General features: G+C 41.8%; 1 protein-coding gene and 1 long non-coding RNA gene across 6 annotated transcripts in view; one reads left to right on the top strand and one right to left on the bottom strand.

Annotated features, from left to right (window-relative positions):
• Nucleotides 1–698, top strand: part of LOC141986694 (uncharacterized) — a 114,586-nt gene extending 113,888 nt beyond the window's left edge. The window contains exon 3 of the long non-coding RNA XR_012639346.1: nt 554–698. This is a non-coding gene — a long non-coding RNA (uncharacterized LOC141986694). The remainder of the gene's footprint in view (nt 1–553) is intronic.
• Nucleotides 1–22,486, bottom strand: part of KCTD8 (potassium channel tetramerization domain containing 8) — a 168,461-nt gene that overhangs the window by 22,516 nt on the left and 123,459 nt on the right. For 2 of the 5 annotated variants that reach the window (XR_012639065.1, XM_074950096.1), the window contains one exon: nt 8,361–8,441. The exons of 2 other annotated variants lie outside the window; for them this stretch is intronic. Coding sequence is in view for 2 of the 3 variants with exons in the window: in XM_074950096.1 (XP_074806197.1) it covers nt 8,400–8,441 (42 nt within the window). In the remaining variant the exon portion in view is untranslated. The remainder of the gene's footprint in view (nt 1–8,360; nt 8,442–22,486) is intronic. One more of the 5 variants, XM_074950098.1, reaches the window with a different exon arrangement.

Here is a 22,486-nt window from a genome sequence, read left to right as displayed (position 1 = left end):
CACAACTGTGGCTGAAATTATGTTAATCTAAACTATGTGGTGAATACTTGTGACAAAAATAGAAATCAAGATCAGCTCTAGTAAAAATTATTATAAACCATGGTATTTTTGTTAAAACAAAACAGATTGTTTTCTAAAGCAAATAGCCATATGTGACAAAGTCAGGCCGGATGGCTGCAAGAGGGTGTGGGAAGGCAGATATGTTAGCCCTAGAATGTTAAAGACCCTCTTCCCTATAAGCTGAGAAGGGGTTGCCTCAGGTCAATTAGGAATGCCTGGATCCAGTTAAGGGCTGCCTGAGACCTTTTAAAACCAGGAGGGAGAGAGAGACAAGCTAATGGCAGCAGGGAAGTAAGCTTCTCCAGGAAGGGAGGCTGCTTCCCGCATAGGGGAAGCAGACAAGCCTGAGTGCCTGCTAGGGGAAGGACTGACACTCCCAGGCAGGGTACAGGGAGACACCCAGCCCCAGCGAGGAGGCTGGAGAAGGTATCACCCTTTGTTCTTGTCTTTATGGGACTATTGCCCTTTTGTTTGGTGGATGATCACCCCGTAGGCCTACCCAGGAATTACGGCCAAAGGAGCACAGAAGGGAGGAGGACAAATGCTGCCAGAGTGGTGTGGGGCTGATCTACCCAAGGCCCGCCATCGCCAGAGGGGAAAGTGCTTGGTCCGGCGAGACGAAAGAGGTGCCTTGCCACACATGGTACAATTTGTATGAATTTATTTTTAATCCTTTCTGAAGAATCATTTTTAAAACCTAAAAGAATAATAAAAATTCTGGATGGGATTCTTGCAAACTGAATGTAAAGAACTACCAGATCAGAGTAGTACAATTTTTAAAGAAAGTTGAATCTTTCACATATTCAAATGACCCCAAGCACTGGGGCTTTAAGAGAAACACCAAATATTGTAAAAGTCACAACAAACTGTTGTGTTGACAATACTGAGATAAAGACCAATGGTATCTATATAATTTAGCTATACAAAAAGTAGGAATAAAGTAAACAAAAAATTCTACAAGAAAGTATAATGTGAAAATTGCAGAGAAGTGTTCCATATTTATTTATAAAATTTTGCATTAGTTCTACAAACTGGAGAAACACCTAGTTCTGAGAACTATTTCAATGGGGCAAAGCATAGCATAGAGTAGATATTATTCTTTTCATTATAAGATTCCATTAGTGTTGAACAACAATATTGAAGAAGTATGGAAAAGAGGAAACAACCCTGAAAAAAAGATCAGTTTGGAAACAGAAAAGATACTGTTTAAGAAAAACGTTTACATTAAAATCTCATATCTGCTCAATAAACTGCAACAATTTTCTCTCACCATAGTTAACCTCCCTCCCAGTGAAAACTGATTTGCAGGTTATTGCTATAATTCTAATAGTTCCATCTGAATTTGTCCAAAGGCACAGTCAGTAATTGTTTATACTACAGTTTCATTAAGTCAGAACTAATTTACTTTGTCTAATTTTCTTTCCCCGCTTGGACCACCATAAAGGAGGATTGGCCAGCAGGTGAAACAATTACTTGGGAATACTGACACAGAGAAAAACGCAATGCTGCAATAGAGCCACTCAATGCATATTCGTAAGTAGCCATTTACATTGTATACAAGCTCATTCAGTACTATACTCACTTCACCAGTTAGGATTTTCATTCCATTTCAACAGTGAGAGGTTTCTTAAGTTGTAGTTGTGTAACAGGATAAAAAGAATACAAAATATAAACAAAAACAATAGAGAAGTTTGATTTGGTATTAAAACAGATGTTTCGTCTCTCCTGTAATAGTCATACACTTTGCAACATTTACTATTTTGAAATCTCATCCATAACCAAGAAGTGGTGATGTTTTTTTCTACAGTAACACAAGGAGGGCTAGTTTTAAATACCTTCCATTATTTTTAACCTTCCATCTAACTAGAGCACACAAGCCGAAGCCTGCTCCTAGCTGCAGCAGGCAGTTTTCTGTCAAGCCACACTCAACACTCTTACATAACAAACGCAGCTTCTCCATGCATAGACAGGGCTATATCATGGGTGTAGAAGCTGCATCCCCACCAGCAGATGTGCGTAGGTACCAACAATGATACACAACAGTATTTTGCAGAGTGCTGAGGTAGGTAGAAATGGATGGGTGGAATCCCTAGGTAGCGATGTTAGGTGGATGCACTGAGGAATGGCCCCTACACTTCATTTTTGGAGGTCCAGTGTGTGTTCCCTCCAGTGGCTATCCCTGGACCCCCTTGCTGATTTGAAAGAATGGGTGAAACCGCAAACCTTAAGAATTTGTCTAGAACCTCAGTCACTTACACAAGCACAGATTTCTGGCTGTACTCTATGCAGTGGTATAGAAAGGAGAGGCGTATCCACATGCCCTCTCTTGCTCTCCTTTGCCCACCCATTCAGAGGAACCCCTGTAGAATCATTGCATCTGACGCTCCTCAAACTTACATTTGATGTAGATCAGGAGTAACTCTACTGAACTTAATGGACTTATTAGAGTTGCCACCTCTGAGGCACAGAAAAACCAGCCAGTCTGTGAATGGGGCCAGGTCCCTGGGCTGGGGAGAACCATTGGGAGGAGCTCAGATCTTTGAAAATTATATAGATTTGGAGGGATTTAGGGATGGGCTAGGGACTCACTTCCCCATTAGCTGGTGTCTGTCCCAGCACACTGCATGCACGCAGAGTGGGACCGGGTGCTGGTCAGAAGGCCACGGCATGCTCCCAGCCATGATGTGCAGCTGGTAGATAAGATCGCTGTATAAAAATGCAGTACATTATTTCTTCTGACCGGCAACTGTCATGGCACTAAAAAAAAAAATCAGCCAGGCTGCTCAAAAACTGGTCAGTAGATATCATGTAACAAAACTGTTTGGGTCTGACCAGCTGAGAAAAGTAAGGATAGTCAGAACAGAGACTAAAATTCTGTCAATCAGATGTAACAGAAAGGATTAATGATGATTAATATATCAGAATTCTTGTTTCTAATAGTTCCCTTCCATTTGAGTTGGACTCTGCCGACATTATTTTAACAACCCCTTTCATTTGGTTTTCTTTAGCCTTAAAATAAGTGTAGTGGCCTGAGCCTTATGGGGAGGGATGACACCACTCCCCTTGGTGGACAGAGCCGAACCAGCTATGCCCCCCCCCAAACACTGGAAGCAGAGAGGCAAGGCAGGAAGTTTAAAAGCCGGGCCCTACAGCTAAGTTGTATGAGACCCAGGGAAGGGCGCAGACATCCCTCGCCCACTGCCAAGCTCTGCGCCAGAGACTAAGCTCCACACCGCCAAAGACCCAGAGATGTCAGAACTGCCGTCTGACCAATACTCAGAGGAGTTACTGGGACTGCCGCTGGCCATGTACCCTGGGAAGATGGAGGAACCCCAGGAGACAGAGGTACACTCAGAAGGGGTAGTAGGAAGTAGCCCAGGGATACCAGACATTAGTCTGGTTGGATCCCCGCTGACCCACTGATGGAACCTTCTGCCACTGACAGGGCCCTGGGCTGGGACCTGGTGGAGTAGGGTGGGCCCGGGTTTCCCTATCCCCTGCTGTCACCTCCAGTACCCGGGTTGGCAGCCTACCCACCTTAGGCTGGATGGCTTGCATTTGCTTATTGCTCTGCCCTGCCCAGAGGGCCAGAACCCTTAGGCCTTATCTACACTACAGAGTTTTATCAACAAAAGTCAGCTTTAAACCACCTCGACGAGAGGCATACAGCTTTTTGCTGCAAAGTTACATTGACAAAGGGTCCATATAGACACTGTACTTGGTTATGTCACTGTAAATGGCCTCCAGGAGATGCCCCACAGTGACCAGCCTCACCGCTTTGCTTAGCGGTCAGAACTCCACTGCCCTACACCCAGGTACACAGGCTTCTGGCCCTCTCTCTTCAAAGGCCTGGGAATTTTTAAAATTCCACTTCCTGTTTGCTCAGCATGGACAGCTCACATTACATCTTCCCAGCTGGTCTTGGCGACTCCACATAGCAAACGCTCTCCCACTTGGAGCACACCTGAGCTGTTGGATCTGCTGGCACTGTGGGGAGAGGAGGCTGTGCAGTCCCAGCTCCACTCCAGCCGTAAGAACTTCGATACCTATGATCAGATTTCTTGTGGCATGTTGGATAAGGGCTATGAATGAAACACATCTCAGTACCATGAGAAGATAAAGGAGCTGAAGCAGGTGTATCAGAAGGCAAGGGAGTCAGCTCATCACTTGGATGCTGCGCCGAAGACCTTTTGCTTCCATAAGGAGCTGGACGCCATCCCCGGTGGCGACCCCATCTCCACCACCAAGAGTACCATGGACGCTTTGGTGGGGCTGGAGACAGCGGACGGCAGACTCAACCCCGAGGATGAAATCATGGATGAGGAAGTCGAGTCAGAGGACAATGGGATCTTTTTGAGTTGATGCTGCTCGGTTATACAAGGTAGAGCTGTCCTTTGGTTTGTATATTCTAGAAAAGGGTGAAGGGATAGAAATGTACAAGTCTAGCTATGTTTGCATGTGCTTCACATTCTCCTGTGCAGCTAAGCAGTGTGATGGAACAGTGTGTTAATGCACAATGAGATTTTACGGGAATCCTCGAGAGAGATCTCTATGCAACTTTCCTGGAGGTACTCACCAATCCTGTGCTGAAGGTTCCTTGGCAGAGCTGGTTTGTTCCCTCCCCTGTTGTAGAAACTTTCCAATGCCAATCGACAATCACTTGTGCAGGGACCAAAGCAGCACACAAGGGACTGGGTCTGAAGCCTCACACATGCAGGAGATGCACTTTTGCATCCTTGCTTACCCTCAGGAGTGAGATATTGGCTTCAATGACCCCGTCTGTGGAAAATGGTGGCAGAATTTACAATATTGTCCCTAGTCGCCTGCAGTCACCCCCTTAAAAAAACACCAAGACCCTTTTCCCCATCTTGAGCACCCTCCCATCCCCCCGGGCCAAACTCACCATGTTTAGGGCATTTGCCGAGCTGTGTGCTTGCCAAGGGACAGTGAGAAACTGATTTGTATTTTAAAAAGAGTGCATTTTATTATAATTATTTGATGCTGTGCATGCACTAACAATCATGCTTCTGTTTATTGTTTCTTTTGCTTCTGCAGATATGGCCTTCAGGGGAACCCCATACACACTGGCCGAGCACCTCCACCAGATAAGGAAGCAACCAAGAAAGAGCCAGGAAGACATGATTCAAGAGGTGCTCCAATGATCAGAGGCCAAAAAACCAGAATGCAGGGCATGAGCAAAGACTTTAAAAGAAAATTATAAAATAAACAGTCAGGACAGAAAGGAGAGCCAGGAAGGAATCTTAATGGGCCTGGAGCAGATGGAGGAACAAATGGAAATGTTGAAGTTCTTAAGCACGCTGCAGGCAGAATTAAGGTGTGCTCAGCCCCCTTCCTGCAGCCGATACAGAACTGCTTTCTATGCCCTCCCCAAACTCCTCCCACACATTCCTTGCAATTTCCCAGCCAGTGTTGGTACCCTGTTCACTCCACCTCTCTGGACAGTTTTCAAAAAGATAGCTAGACTTACACACAGATATAAGAGCCTACACTGCCCTTCATTGTTATCCTCCCTTCCCAACAAGCCTTTTGTGTGTTTTCTTAATTGGTATTTAATAAAAACATAATCTCTAAAAGATAACCAATCTTGGTTGGTCTCCTACACACAGTGGTTGCTGCTAGAACTAATACACAGTGGCAGTTTGATCATTTGCTGAATACAAATCATGGTCAAGAAGCAATCATCAAAATTTTCATGCAAGACGGCAAGTTAACAAAGCATGACAAAATGCTGTATAAAAAGACACATTAGTGGAACTCATTGCCAAAATGGTACCTTAAAGCCTCCCTGATTCAAATAGCGTCCGCATTGTACCCCTCCAATCCCCCTGGTATCTGGTTGCTCAAAATCAGCTGCCAGTCGATTTGCCTCCACGCTCCACCCCAGGAGAAACGTTTCATCGTTAGACTCACAAATATTATGAAGTGCACGGCAGGCTGCTATGACCATGGAAATATTTTCCTCATTTAGGTCTAACCTGTCATAAATGCAGTGCCAACATGCTTTTAATCTGCCAAAGGCACATTCTATGGTCATTCTGCACCTGCTCAGTCTTTTGGTGAAGCGTTCCTTACTGCTGTCCACATTTCCTGTAAGGCTTCATGAGCCGTGGGAGAAAGGGGTACACTGGGCCTCCCAGGATCACTATGGGCAGTTCAACATCCCCCATTGGAATCTTCTGGTGTGGAAAGAAAGTCCCTGCTTGCAGCTTTCTGTACAGGTACGCGTCTTCAGGAGCACTGGCGTCATGCACTTTCCTGGACCACCCCATGCTGATGTCAGTAAAATGGTCACAGTGATCCACAAGCGCCTGCAATACTATAGAGAAGTACCCCTTTCTATTGATGTACTGTGGGGCCAAAATAGGGATATGCGTGCCATCTATCGCCCCACCACAGTTAGTGAATCGCATTGCCACAAAGCCATCCACTATTTCATGCACATTGTCAAGAGTCACAGTCCTTCATATCAGGATGCGATTAATGGCCCTTCACACTTGCATTAACATAGCCCCAGTGGTGGACTTCCCGACTCCAAACTGATTCGTGACTGATTGGTAGCAGTCTGGAGTTGCCAGCTTCCACACAGTGATTGCCACATGATTCTGCACCAAGAGGGCAGCTTTCATTTTGGTGTCCTTGCACCACAGTACTGCGGTGAGGTTGGTTTCCCAGGAAGGTGGGTTTCTGCATCTGAAAGTTCAGCAGCACTGCTCATCATCCCAAACCAGCATAATGATGTGATCCCACCACTCAGTGCTTGTTTTCCAAACCCAAAAGTGACGGTCCACCATTTGCAGTTGCTCCATGAATGCCAAAAGTAATCTGGTGTTTTTTCTTTCCATGGCACGGAGCAGGACAGGTGCCTCTGATTCCTGTTCAGATTGGGTGCTCACGATGTACTGCATGACCAAACACAATATTGTTCATAACACTGACCACAACAGTAGAGAGCAGTGCAGCATCCATCCATTCAGACAGAGATGGCGAGTGCACAGTAAACAGGGGCCATTGAAAAATGCCCTGAAACACAGCGAGAAGTCCATGGAATAATGTGATGGAGAAAACTCCATCATGGGATGTTGAGCCCATACCCATGATGCACTGTGATCCATTCTGCTTTCCCACAACTCCTAGTTGCAGAAGGTGGGGAAGAGCACACTGCTCTCTCTGTCGATGCTAGAGCACCAGCTGCAGATGTGCTCTGCTGACTGAAGGAATGTTGTGTGAACATGCAATTAACTCGTTTTTTTTATCATCAGCGTAACTTGAGTCAACAAAACTCTGTACTATAGACAAGGTCTTTGACTGCTTGTTGCTCTGCCCCACCCAGAGGGTGAGAGCCCCAGACTGTGTGTGCTGTCTGCTCCAGCCTGAAGGCTGCAACCAAAGACTGCTCATTGCTCTGCCTCACCCCGTGGGTCAGGGCCCTTAGACTGGCAGTTGCTATCTACCAAAGCTGGAAGCCTTTGGGCTAAAGACTGTTCTGCCCTGACTTGAGGGTCAGGCCTATAGACTGTGAATAGCTGCCTGCCTCAGTCAGGAGGCCAAGCCAAAGAATGTGTGCTGCTCTGCCCGGGACAGAGCCCTAGTCTGCTAACTGATACCCCTCCCCCTCCGTTACCGTGTGACACAGTGAGACAAAGTGGCCTTGGAGCCTGACAGGAAGGAACACCCACAGAAGCACTATAGTGAGCTTAAACAAAACTGGAAAAAAAGAGAAGAAAAATGTGCAGATATGGAGTCTGACATTTGTTGCATGAGATGCTATATCTAATGCCCTGTTAAGAGTTAGCTTTCTGTGGTGTTCTTAAATATGCATGCACAGCAGGGCTCCAGAGCTGCTTGTGCTCCAAACAAGGTCAGAGATGAGAGATGAGTTTTTGGCAGGATTTCGATTACAAAATGAAAGCTTTAGGATTTCCCTTCAAAGAGCAGATGCCCATAGGTGAAAATCACATCTGATTTGGAAGATGATGTGTTTCTATTCATGTTTTGTCTTTGTTTCTCTAGGGACTTCCTCCTGAATCATGCACACTCTCCCCATTGATTGTGAGCACTATGGATTACAAGATGCATATTGTGATAATAATGCGTGGCAAGGAACCCAATTTACCCTTTGCCCTTCGGTTCCACCTTCACCATGTCACACAGCTTTTATTTAGAAAACAAGCAAAACTACACTGTGAACAGCAGCCGGGGTGGAATTCTTAGTTATGAAACCATTTAAAAGCCAAACGTCATTGGCTTTTCCTCACATGCAAAACTTTTCACAATAATACCAGTAGTGTCCTTGAAATCCTTTTCACCTTCTGTCATTGTTATGCTGATTTTCTAGTTGCTCCTCCAACTGTAGTCAGAAACTGGGAAAAACAGTAAAGGGGACATCACTGTTACGTCAGTTTGCTATAAATTTATCACTTTGTTTATACAAAAATGTAGTATAGTAAAACTAGTATTTAAATCTCTGGATTATGAAACATTTTAGCACACATTTTATGACATGTGTGAAGGTAATCCTGATTACCATACTCTTAAATGCTCCTTTACTTTATTTCTGATTTGAGCTTGGAGTTCCATTATGATATCCTGCATAGACTTGCCCTATCTTACTGGCACAACAGAACATATAGCTCCACTGTTCTTTAGGTAATATCTGAAATACCTGTCTAAAGCTTTTGAATGTTTTTGTGTAAGAATAGGAAAGTGAGAGGGACAAAGTATGAATAATTTTACACATAAAAGGAGAAAAGAACAATCGTGTTCATCGAAAGTGCAAATACAAACCAGTGATTCACATCTGAAAGACTTTTTACATCTCTACTTACTGCATTATGTGATACAATATAGGCTAATGACAGGGAAAATATTACTTTCCCACAGCAGGTGGAGGTGTAATTATCTGACAATCATCATGTATGTTGCTTCCTACTGTTATTGTAGTACTGAGTAATGAGCATCTCAATTCTGGAACATTTTTATGGATAAATTTTAGATATATTGAGTCAGATTCTGACCCGTCTTACATTGACCTGAATCTAGATTAACCCTAGCAAAGATAACGGAGTGATTCATGACCTCAGAGAGCTTGGTTCTGTGCATGTATGTGATTTTTAAAATGAGTTTGTTTTTTTCTTCCCTTCCTTATGATTCTTATGGTGATTATTTTCAAAGCTTTTGCTCTGATCCTTACTCACCACCTACCTATGGAGCTGCAGTTGCTATCCCTACTGAATCAGGTATTTCTGATATTCAGTCTCAGCCCATTACCCAAAATGTCCACTTTAACCTTTCTTAGTAAAATAGGTTCCTACCCACGTCTCCTCTCCCTGCGCTGAATCACCTCACTGTACTCAACGGCCTCCTTTTCCCACATATTACTTTCAACAGCCAAACTCCTTTCCATACAAATCAGCTCAAGTCCAGATGCCATATAGTCTGTTGAAGCATCTACCACTGCTACCTCAAAGATAAGGAAAGGGTTCTAGGGGAGGTAATGATGCTATCCCACATGATGCTGCTGGGTGGGAACGCAGATGCACCAGATTTATCTAGTCAAGGTTGTTATAACACAATTTTTTTCATTTGTAAGAAATACAGGAGTTTAAGCAGGGTACTGTAAGTCTGAGCACTCTCAATCAGCTCTGCATTGCTACTACCTATGCCATCTGGATGAGTACATTCTTTGTCATTTAATCAAGGGATTGATTATAGATTATAGATGACAATTTCCTAACTCAAACCTGTACTCAACCTGGGGGAATTCTTTATTAAACTTTCTACTAACAGATAAAGAGGAACTGATCACAGAACTAAAAAATAGTGATAGCTTAGGTACAAGTGATCATGACTTAATCACATTTATACTGTGCAAGCAGAATAAAGCTCAGACCAGTAATACATATTTCTGGTGCTTTCATGGGGCCAATTTCACAAAGCTGAAAACAATTATGAGCCAAATCAGCTGGGAGGAAGAATGCAATCAGAAAAACGTGAATGATAAATGGGAATAATTTGAGAACGTTACTAGATGCCTGAAAAAACATAATCAAGGAAGAAGGCTCTATTGTTAAAAAAGTTGACCTGGTTTAAAGGGGAAGTGAAGGCAGCTATATATATATATATAAACATGGAAGAAAGGGGAAGTTGATAGTAATGAATATAAATCAGAAATTAAGATTTGTAGAAAACTATCAGGAAGCAAAGGGACACAAGGATAAATCTATGTCCAACAGAGTTAAGGACAATAAAAACTTATTTAAAAATATTTTAGGAAATAAAAGAATCCTGACAATGGTATTAGTCCATTACTAGATGGAAATGGTAGAATTATAAATAATGAAGAAAAGGCAGATGTGTTCAATAATGTTTCTGTGCTGTATTTGGGGGAAAAAACAGATGATATAGTCTCATCAGATGGTGGTGGTAAGTCTTTCATTAAACTAGTATAGCTAGAGAATGTTAAACAGAAACCACTAAAATTAAACATTTTTAAATCAGCAGGTCCAGATAACTTGCAATCAAGAGTTTTAGAAGAGCTGGCTGAGAGCTCCCTGGAAAGCTAAAGTTGATTTTCAATACATCTTGGAGCACTGGAAAAGTTCCAGAAGGCTAATGTTGTGCCAATTTTTAAAAAGGGAAAACTGGATGACCTGGGTAATTATATGCCTGTCCGCCTGACATCAATCCCAGGCAAAATAATGGTGTGACTGATACAGGGCTCAATTAATAAAGAATTAAAGGAGCATAACTTAATTAATGCAAATCAACATGGCTTTATGGAAAATAGATCCTGTGAAACTAACTTGAGATCTTATTTTTGATGAGATTACAAGTTTGGTTGACAAAAGTAATCTCATTGATATAATATATGTAGATTTTTATAAGGCGTTTGACTTGATACCACACAGCATTTTGACTAAAACACTAGAGTGATATAAAATTAATATGGCACGTATCAAATGGATAAAAAATGGCCCAACTGATAGGTGTCAAAATTTAATTATAAATGGGGAATCATTGAGTGGGTGTGTTTCCAGTGTGGCCACAGGGATCAGTTCTTGCTCTTATGTTATTTAACATTATTAGGAATGACCTGGAAGAAAACATAAAATCATCACAGATAAAGTTTCAGATGACACAAAAATTGAGAGAGCAGTAAATAATGAAGAGCACAGGTTACTGATTCAAAGTGATCTGGATTGCTTGGTAAACTGGGTGCAAGCAAACAATATGTATTTTAATATGGCTAAATGTAAATGTATACATCTAGGAACAAATAATGTAGGCTATACTTACAGAATGGGGGACTCTGTCCTAGGCAGTAGTGACTCTGAAAAACATTTGGGGGTCATGGTGGATAATCAACTGAACATGAGCTCTCAAAGTGATGCTGTGGCCAAAAGAACTAATGCAATCCTGGGATACATAAACAGGGAAATCTTGAGAAGGAGTAGAGAGGTTATTTTACTTCTGTATTTGGCACTAGTCTGACCCCTTCTAGAATACTATGCCCAGTTCGGGTGCCCACAATTCAAGAAGGAGGTTGATAAATTGGAGAGGGATCAGAGAAGAGCTACGAGAATGAGTTAAGGATTAGAAAACATTCTTTATATTGATAGATTCAAGGAGTTCTATCTATGTAGCTTAACAAAGAGAAGGTGACTTGATTACAGTATAAGTATCTACATGGTGAACAAATATTTGATAATGGGCACATCAATCTAGCAGAGAAAGGTATAACATGGATCATGGCTGGAAATTAAAGCTAAATAAATTCAGACCAGAAATAAGGCATAATTTTTTAATGGTGAGAGTAATTAACTAGTGGAATAAGTTACTGAGGGTCATGGTGGATTCTCCATCACTGACCATTTTAAAATCGAGATTGGATGTTTTTCTAAAAGATCTGCTCTAGGAATTATTTTGGGGAAGTTCTATGGCCTGTGTTATACAGAAGGTCAGACTAGATGATCACAATGGTCCCTTCTGACCTTGGAAACTATGAATATATACAATCTTTATAGCCACTACTTGTAAAAGAGAGATTCAGAACAGGGAAATGTTACTTATCAGAGACACAGATACCCCTCTATGATATGAAAGAACAGACTACTTCCAATCTCAGTCCATCAGGCAAATGGTGGTCTTAAAGTGTGTTGCAGAACACGTATCCAGGTAATGTCAGTTTCTTTTGTAAGAATTAAAATTCCTAATGGCCTGATTGTCAGAGCACTTGCAGATCCCATCGACTTGGCTGGGCATCAAAAGTGCTCTGCATCAGAATACAGTTACCTTCAAATACTTGGGAATTATTGCCCAATCTCTAACCCTTCTAATTTAGGGAAGCTTGGTGAAACGGTTGTGGTGGGGCAACTTTGGTCTCAGTTAAACGTCCTCAGTTTTCCTTGATCACATTCAGTCTGGCTTTATATCTGGAAATGCTGTGAATACTGAAATAGTTTACTGGTTGATCTCCTTGCAATAGACAACAGTTAGTTGTATATGCAGTTTCCTTCTGTTCAGTATCAGCAACTTTTCATATGTTGACCACAAGATTTTGTTGAGGTACATATGGACCCAGGCTGGTGAGTGATTCTGATCATCTCTGACTGGAAGATCCCTCAGATGTTTTTCATAATCACTCACCTGCCTCAAGGGAACTTTCATGTGGGGTAATCAATGTAAAGTTTCATCTACCCCAGGGGTTCCCAAACTTGCTTCATGGCTTGTTCAGAGTAAGCCTCTGGTGGGCTGCGAGACGCTTTGTTTACCCGAGCATCCGTAGGTACGACCGCTCGCAGTTCCCAGTGGCCACGGTTCACCATTCCCAGCCAATGGGAGCTGCAGGAAGCAATGGCCCGGCCCACACCACTTCCCGCAGCTCCCATTGGCCGGGAATGGCAAACCACGGCCACTGGGAGCTGCGAGCAGCCGTACCTGTGGAACCTTGGGTAAACAAAGCATCTTGCAGTCTGCAAGGGGCTTACCCTGAACAAGCCGTGAACCAAGTTTGGGAACCCCTGATCTACCCGCACACACACAAACTTGTTAAACATGTATATGTTAGACACAATCATTCCAGACAGCTGTGGGTGGGGTCACCAGACTGCAAACACCACACAGCTCTGTTTCCTTTCTCCCAATCGAAACGATGCATTGTTCTTGAGTTCCCAGTGTTTGGCTGAGCCTAGAGACTAGAATAGAACAAAGTGGCTGAAAGTTCTACCAGATAAAATGAAGGTAAATGTCAATGGGATTCAAGAAGGATTTGGAAGTGGGCACAGCAGACTGGGAGAGTGTCTGACAGGGAGCGAGTAAAAAGAAAAAAGAAAAGGAGTACTTGTGGCACCTTAGAGACTAACCAGTTTATTTGAGCGTGAGCTTTCGTGAGCTACAGCTCACTTCATCGGATGCATAGCATATCGTGGAAACTGCAGAAGACATTATATACACACAGAGACCATGAAACAAAACTTCCTCCCACCCCACTGTCCTGCTGCTAACAGCTTATCTAAAGTGATCATCAAGTGATCATCAAGGAAGGCCATTTCCAGCACAAATCAAGGTTTTCTCACTCTTCCCCCCCCCCCCACACACACACACAGACACACATACAAACTCACTCTCCTGCTGGTAATAGCCCATCCCTCTTTGAAACCTCTCTTTATAATGCGCATGATAATCAAGGTGGGTCATTTCCAGCACTAATCCAGGTTTTCTCACCCCCCCACACACACACACACCCCCTCCAAAAACCACACACACAAACTCACTCTCCTGCTGGCAATAGCTCATCTTACAATGTGCACAGCAATAATCCAAGTTTAACCAGAACGTCTTGGGGGGGGGGGGGGGGTTTGTAGGAAAAAAACAAGGGGAGATAGGCTACCTTGCATAATGACTTAGCCACTCCCAGTCTCTATTCAAGCCCAAATTAATAGTATCCAATTTGCAAATGAATTCCAATTCAGCAGTTTCTCGCTGGAGTCTGGATTTGAAGTTTTTTTGCTGTAAGATAGCGACCCTCATGTCTGTGATTGCGTGACCACAGAGATTGAAGTGTTCTCCGACTGGTTTATGAATGTTATAATTCTTAACATCTGATTTGTGTCCATTTATTCTTTTACGTAGAGACTGTCCAGTTTGACCAATGTACATGGCAGAGGGGCATTGCTGGCACATGATGGCATATATCACATTGGTGGATGTGCAGGTGAACGAGCCTCTGATAGTGTGGCTGATGTTGTTAGGCCCTGTGATGGTGTTCTCTGAATAGATAAAGTGATCATCAAGGAGGGCCATTTCCAGCACAAATCCAGGTTATCCTCTGCTCCAGGCCTTGTGAAGGTTACAGTAGCCTACTACAATTTCCACCAGTTGTCTATGGACACTCTATGTATGTTGGGGACGCCTCTCTTCAAAGAAATACTAAGCAGGGAGTTTCCACTACTTTTATGTGACATGAGAAGTCCAGGGAATGGAACATGGCAGAAAATCTGCCCCAGAAGATACAACAGTTTTGGTTTCTGTCCTATTCTTGAGGCAGTTTGTCATTGTTCATTCAAGCAGCTCACAATCTGAAGATGATGCTTTATAAATGATCTCATCTGATATCAAGCAGGCATGCATCAGTAGCCAAAAGTACCTCTTCTGTTTGCATCTGGTTAGGCATTTGCAGCTGTTATTTCAGATCTGAACCTCATCACAGTTATTTAAGCTCTGGCCCATATTGCTGCTGAAGGCCACTCAAGAGTTAAGCTAGCACAGCATATGGGTGCCTACCTTCTTAATGTTGTTAGCCACAGAGAGCATGTTACACTTGTGGTTTCCTATTAGCTTCAGGCTGAATTCAAGGAGATCACTTTGTTCTTTAAATCCATATGTGGCTTCAGTCTTGGCTATTTGAGAAACTGGATTTCTCCCACTCTGTCCTACCACAACAGCAGAAATCAGATAGAATGTTTGAGTTAGCATTCCCTGAGCTAAATATCAAAAACCCAGCGGTTGGGCCACCTCAGTGGATAATCTGGGATTCACTCCTTCTACTGGACCAACAGAAAGTTAAAATTGGTGTCCATTAGGACAACTGGAAGACTTTTCTTCCTATAGGTTATTGCCTAGGGTTAGAAGCTAGGGATATGTCTACACTTCAGTAAAACATCCACAGCTGGCCTGGGTCATAGCCCCACAGCCTGAGCCCCGCAAGCCCGAGTCAGCTAACGTGGGCCAGCTGCAGCTGTGCCCTGGGCTTTTTATGTTATGCAGATGTACCTCAGGAGGTACAGCATCTTGAACCAATCTATTGTTTTTATTTGAGCATTTAGAAAGTTAAATTGCATTCCTGTCCCAAGAGAATTCCTGTCATTGGGCTCATTTTATAGAGAAATAAAGATCAACTGACAAATATTCATGATATTTGTGATTCTAGACCTAAGAAGTGATCACAGATACTGAATGGTGATCCACAGCAGTAAACTAACCCCCTCGGTGAGAAGTATGCCTTTTCAGGATTAACACTGTATGAATGTAACAGAGATTCAGGTATGAAGCTGTCCTTTTCTATTTTTAATAACCAACAAGAAAATGTCACAAAGTAGAGAAATCTGTTTCTCAATAGGAACTGTACAAAAAACAATGGCAACATTTGGGGGGAAGGGGTGTAAACTGGTTAGTAGCTGCAGTTAAAAAATAAAAGCTATGACCAAATTTCTAAACTCTTATTTATTTCCCCCTGTCATAAATATAAAGGGAAGGGTAAACCCCTTTAAAATCCCTCCTGGCCAGAGGAAAAATCCTCTCACCTGTAAAGGGTTAAGAAGCTAAAGGTAACCTCGCTGGTACCTGACCAAAATGACCAATGAGGAGACAAGATACTTTCAAAAGCTGGGAGGAGGGAGAAAAACAAAGGGTCTGGGGTTGTCTGTATGCTGCTTTTGCCAGGGACAGAACAGGAATGGAGTCTTAGAACTTTTAGTAAGTAATCTAGCTAGGTATGTGTTAGATTATGATTTCTTTAAATGGCTGAGAAAAGAACTGTGCTGAATAGAATGACTATCCCCGTCTGTGTGTCTTTTTTGTAACTTAAGGTTTTGCCTAGAGGGATTCTCTGTGTTTTGAATCTAATTACCCTGTAAGGTATCTACCATCCTGATTTTACAGAGGTGATTCTTTTACTTCTATTAAAAGTCTTCTTGTAAGAAAACTGAATGCTTTTTCATTGTTCTAAGATCCAAGGGTTTGGGCCTGTGGTCATCTATGCAAATTGGTGAGGATTTTTACCAAACCTTCCCCAGGAAGTGGGGTGCAAGGGTTGGGAGGATTTTGGGGGGAAAGATGTGTCCAAACTACGTTTCCCAGTAAACCCAGTTAAAGTTTGGTGGTGGCAGTGGAAATTCCAAGGGCAAAGGGTAAAATTAATTTGTGCCTTGGGGAAGTTTTAACCTAAGCTGGTAAAAGTAAGCTTAGGAGGTTTTCATGCAGGTCCCCACATCTGTACCCTAGAGTTCAGAGTGGGGGAGGAACCTTGACACCCCCTTATCTTTAAAATTATAGTGTTCTTTGGAAGATATTTTTTAAACTTTGATACTAAAATTAATCTGCTATTAACTTAATATGGCTTGATTCAAACAAGTATTTCATAATGCTACCCCTATATTCCATCATTTTATAAGGCTCTCACAGTACCTGTCTTGCACTGGGAATTAGGATAAATAATAATGCCTTATTTTGATACAGACTTTCATCTAGAGAGATTCTAAAGAGCTTTAAGAATTATATGTGTAGAGGAATAAACTTCACCATTGAAATGCAGCCATCTTTTGAGAGGGGGATTGTATCATCTTGACTTATTTTTCAAGTCTCACAATAGTGCTCACATATTCTGATGATCATAGAATCCTAGAATATCAGGGTTGGAAGAGACCTCAGGAGGTCATCTAGTCCAATCCCCTGCTCAAAGCAGGACCAACACCCACTAAATCATGATGGTGCAATATAAACACATAGATAGATTAGAATAAGAGGCTGTCAGCCAGGAGGACAACTGGAGCAGAGAATGCTGAACAATATTGGTGAAGCACATGATGGCAAATTCTCAGTCTTATGAACAGTGCTGTGGATCTTTCAGGTAATGACCACAGAAGGGAAACAGGAGTTGTACCTCAGCTTTTGCACTATCATCTACAAGAGATAAAACAATCTAAGACGCATTTATTCACCTAAATTTAACTCAGATAACCTAGGACTTTAAGAGAATTAGTCAGAAAGCAGTTCCAGGTAGTGCAGGCATTCATGCCTACTGCTAAGACCACTAAATCAGATCCTCAGGCATACCTCTCCCTATTCATAAATCAAGTCACTCTTGACTCAAACACTTCCAAATACTTCTTCTTATCATAGATCACTTGTGTACATGTGTGTTACTGTGAGATGGTACTCTCTTCTCATGGATGGATAGTGCTCCAGATCTATTTGATATCTGGCCCGAACATCTGATCAAGCCCAGTCGTGAAAACAAAATAATTCTGTGGTCCAGTTCCTTTGCTAGTTCCCCAGGAAAGCTCATCAACCATTCTCATCCTGATTTAGAAGAAATTATACTGCTGTAAAAACAAAGAGCAGATATGTTTGTGTCCAATATTCAACTGCAGGTGTCTGCCAATCCTCAAAAGTACAATGTCTACCAAAATCTGGCCTGTCTACTGTGGTAACAGGAGAAAGCAGGAATGAACATTAACTACTCACTTCTATTCTTTGTCTGTCCATCATGTGCAGATTTTTTTTAACCACTCTATGAAGATGGAAAGAGGTCAAATTGTGATTTTAGTTTTGCCTCATCTAAGTACTGCAGTACTAAAGAGCTGTGCAAAATAGTGGATGGTTTGCATGTAACAGGCAGATTACCAAAAAGCCATTAAGAAGCAAGCAGCTAAAAAATAAACCATGATAAAATATGAACGAGGAGGGGAAAGGAATGCGTCTTTCTACTGAGCTTATTTGGTACTTCCAATAGGAAAGGAAAAGATGTAGTTAAGCGTACCATATTGCAGGTGAATTTCACTACTTTCATATGATGGAGTCATTCTTTTCTTTGCCTGTTGGGATAACCGAGCTGGAGAGAAGGCAATCCCATACAAAACAATTGCTGGACACTACAAACTTTCCTTGATTCTATGGATTAGTTATTGAATATTATACGTTATACTCTTGATCACTTTGAAACAGACTTGGCAAAGGCAACCTAGTCCATCTGGTCATATTGACAGCACATCCAGCTTCCAGTAAAACCTTGTCATAATAATAGGTGCATGTGTGCTCTTCCTGTCATTGATTTCATATCACTTCAGGTCACTTTTAAAGGCTACCAGTCTCAGCATAGTCCATATTATGGTTCCTCCCCATACAGGCCCCTCAAATTGAGTAACATATATCAGCTAGTGGAGAGTGATGCAGATGTTGCCCTCTCTGCTACTGTTGTTCCTATATCTAATATAACTGTGACACAAGCTGTTAAACCATTGTGATAATAACAATGTGTTATGATACTGAGTGACTTTTTCTATTATTTCAGAACCAACTCCTCACCACCATAATCTGTGTATTGCTAGCTAGACAGCAATATGAAATTAAATATCTATATTTCAGAGTAGTTAGTAAAAACAAGTTATTTAATGTGAATTCATAAATTAGTGTGGAGCCATTACTTTATTTTAGTTTCTGTGTAGTTAGAATTAGTAAGTAACTTGTATGTCTCTCCCTTGCATCTGCATGATATGCCATCTTTCTCCAAGACATCTGTATGGCATGCCATCTATACAATTTGGGGGTCAATTAATTGGAAAGACAGTCTACCATATGTCCTACTCAGGGCAGAGTTTTAAAGCCCTTACCTCCCCACAAAGGCTTCAGAAGCAACAGATGAGTCAGGGGGCAGCCTTAGTACCTACTAGAACCAAAATGCCCCTCTCAGTAACTTGGACCCTAGAGGGTATCCCCCACTACCACCATGCAAATCCTAACCAACTTATAACACCAGAATTACAGAATGAAGCTCTAAAATTCCCCATGCTCCTCCTTGAATCTCTTTGCTTATATGTTGAACTCTTTCTCCTACCAATCATCTGTCTTGGTCTTTTTAGATTGCAAACTCTCCAGAGCAGGGACAATGCATCCTATGTGTTTGTACAGTGCCAAGCACAATGGAGCTGTGATTCTGAATGGAACCTTTGGACACCAATGCAATAGCAATGAAGTAGAATTGTAATGAAGTAGAAATGTAACGAATAATCTTCCCTCTTACTGGTTCATAAACATTTGTTTTTGTTCCTTCATCGGAGAATACTGAATCAGAAAGCTGTGACATTTAGCTCAATCATTTAGGCCATTCATTTGTATTCCATAACTTTTGTGGAGAACTGACATTTGCGATAATCCTCTAGCCCATGAATAATGTTCTTGGTTTGCAAATCTACTGACATGTAGGAAATATTTCAATCTCATCCCAGTTTCTCTCTAATGTTCAGGCTTTTGGCTTCCTATAATTTCATCAATAATGTTTACTGAAAATTGATTCAGAGTAACAGAAGAGATAGATGAGCCTCACACTTCACCAGTTAACAGCACATAGTCATTAACAAAACAATCTATGTACTTGGCAGATACTATATCTTGGGTAAAAGTGACTATGAAGATCACTTATAATGACTTATGGACATTAGGGCTCTACACATTAGTTAGTCCCTGCTATAAGCAAATGCAACTCCATCAATATCAGCAGAGTAGCACTTGCTTACCTTGGGGATGAATTCGGCTCTACATTCCATTTTCAAATTCCTATGCAACATGATCCCAGTTCCCCTACTTGACACCTATCTTCCCCACCTCCATTTCAGTGTTGATTTTTTCACCCCACAATTTACATAAATAGTACTGTAAAACACCATGCATACTTTTGGCACTGTAGAAATTATGGGCCAGATACTAGCTTGTGGCTAAACTGCACAGAAACCAAGTCAGGGTGTGTGTGCAAAATTGGCTTAAGCTCACTTTTGCTCTACCCTGATCTTGGTGCAGCGCTGTGCAGGCCAGACCCCCTGTGTTGTATTTGAACAGGCGGAGAGCTGCTCTCCTACCTCGTGTTGCAATAGTCCTGTCTGAAAGCACAGAAAAGGGCAGGCACAGCACAAAGGGGTCTAGTCACACCCCTTTTCCTCCAGTTTATCCCTTCTGACCAACAGCAGGGAGGGTGATGGACATTAGATATATCTACACCTGCTCTGTGCCACCTGAGGATCACTGCATTGCGGTGATCTTGCCAGAGAATGTCTTTCAAGGCAGATTATGTGCACAGCAGCGATACCACACTCGAGAATCTGTCTCATAGACAATATTACACTTATAATTTGAAGAAACGGTACAAGAGGGCAGGAGTGGTGGAGTGGAACTCATTGCAGCATGACCAAAACCAAGCTGCCATGGATTAAAGTAGAGCAAAGCTTTAGAATTCATGTAATTCAGGCTGAAAAGTGGGCTGGAATATGAAAAACAATTCCCAGGTTTAAAGCAGATGTAGCATACAATAGTTTAGTTCATGAAGAAGGACATATTTTTGGAAAAAGAGAGACTAAAGAGGTAGAGCTACAGGATAGAAGAGAGAAATATAGGATGATTTGTATTTTCTAGTTATATAAGTACAGATTTTAATGAATCATAAACTTATCTTTTGACCCATAAAGCTCCTATCTTCCTTCTCCCCAAACAAACAAACAACCCTTCCCTTCCCCCCCACCCTGCCAAAAAAACCCCAACCTTGATTAAAAAAAAACAGTCACAAGATAAAGGAAGGAGCATTTCCTAATCCTATAAGGTAAAGTGATAAAAAGCAAGCTAACAGGATAATGAGATAAGGAAAACAGCCTAATTGGTGATAAAATGTCAATATTCCAATAACTGTGTACCAGCAGTCCATTAGATTTAATTAGGCTCTCTCTCAGCAAGCAATAAGTCACATGAAAGACAAATTTCAAGGAAAATCAGCTGACTGCTGTGAAACACTCATGGGTTGGTTTACCAAAGCTAAAGAAAAGTCTTTGGGTAAATTAAGGAATGCCATACCACCTGTTCAACAATTTGGGGTTTGGAAAAAGACCAGTGTCTCATATTACAAGACCATTAGGAGATTATATACGAAAATCTACAGGTGGTACTGATTTAGTGGGTTTTTAAAAAATTATCATCTCACTTCTTACTGACATCACTGAAGAGGTATTTTTAAGAGGGACCTGAATCCAGAAGATTGGTGCACTTGATAAGGATGACATCTGTGCTTAGGCCTCAATCTTGCAACTGATAGCATCTGGGTGGGCTGCTGCATCCATATAGAACTCCACTGATTTCAACAGGGCTCCATGTGAGCACAGTGTTCTGCCCACATGCTATCAGTTGCAGCATTGGAGTAACTAGTTCATTCTCCATGCATTTCCCCCACGCTGGAGTATATAAAGATATGAATGGGAAGTCAGAAGATGGGGTGGGAGTGGGGATGACAAGGACGAGACGAGACGAGACGAGACGAGACGAGACGAGACGAGACACACAACAACAGAAAATCCAGGGTGGAAATGTGAGCAAAGAATAAAAATGGAGTTTTGAATTAAATCTATGTTGGAAATGTGACTAGAAATTAAATATAGACATGTATGTGGACTAAACTTTTGCTAGCAGAGTTAAGCAAGATCATGTGATTTTTTTTTAACACAGCTGCTTTCAGCCTGATTGAAAAAATGTCAGACAAATATGAATGTCAAGTTTAAAGTCTTTAATAGATGAAGCAAATGGACTGAAGCAAAAGGAAAAAGTTTGTCTCAGTGGGAACCACAGCATCATACGAGACATAATAGGTGCACAGTATATGTTCTTTTCAAGTCTAAATTACAAACAAAAATTGCAATATTTAAGACAGGTTTTATGTAAAATGATTCTCAGTGGTTTTCTATTTACAAAACAATTTTATGAAATTGTGATAAGACATGAGCTGTTTGGGAGGGCCACTTTCCTTCCCTGATATTCACACAAGTATTGATGGCCCTGCTCTGGTCATAAGCAAGCAATAAATCTTCCTCTCTTCCTCATAAAGCATTCATGCACTCGTTTGGATGTGGTTTTTGGTTTCATACTGTATGTTAGACATTTTGCAGAAACAGTACAAAGGAAAAACCTTCCTTTCTCTTTAACTGCCTTGTACAGCTGCATTTTCTATGGAATCTCTGGAAACTTGAGCATAAATGCAGTCCAATGGACTAAGTCTGCCTTCATATTAGGGCTTGGAAAATACTGGGGAAACACTTCCACAAATACCTATTGGAAATTTTAAATTAATTCATTCTGTCTTTTTTGCCCCTTTTTTGTG

Source organism: Natator depressus, chromosome 4, assembly GCF_965152275.1.
Source record: "Natator depressus isolate rNatDep1 chromosome 4, rNatDep2.hap1, whole genome shotgun sequence".
Classification (NCBI taxonomy): Eukaryota; Metazoa; Chordata; order Testudines; family Cheloniidae; genus Natator; species Natator depressus.
The sequence above is the reverse complement of the archived record's forward strand: the minus strand, read 5'-3'. Positions and strand labels throughout refer to the sequence as shown.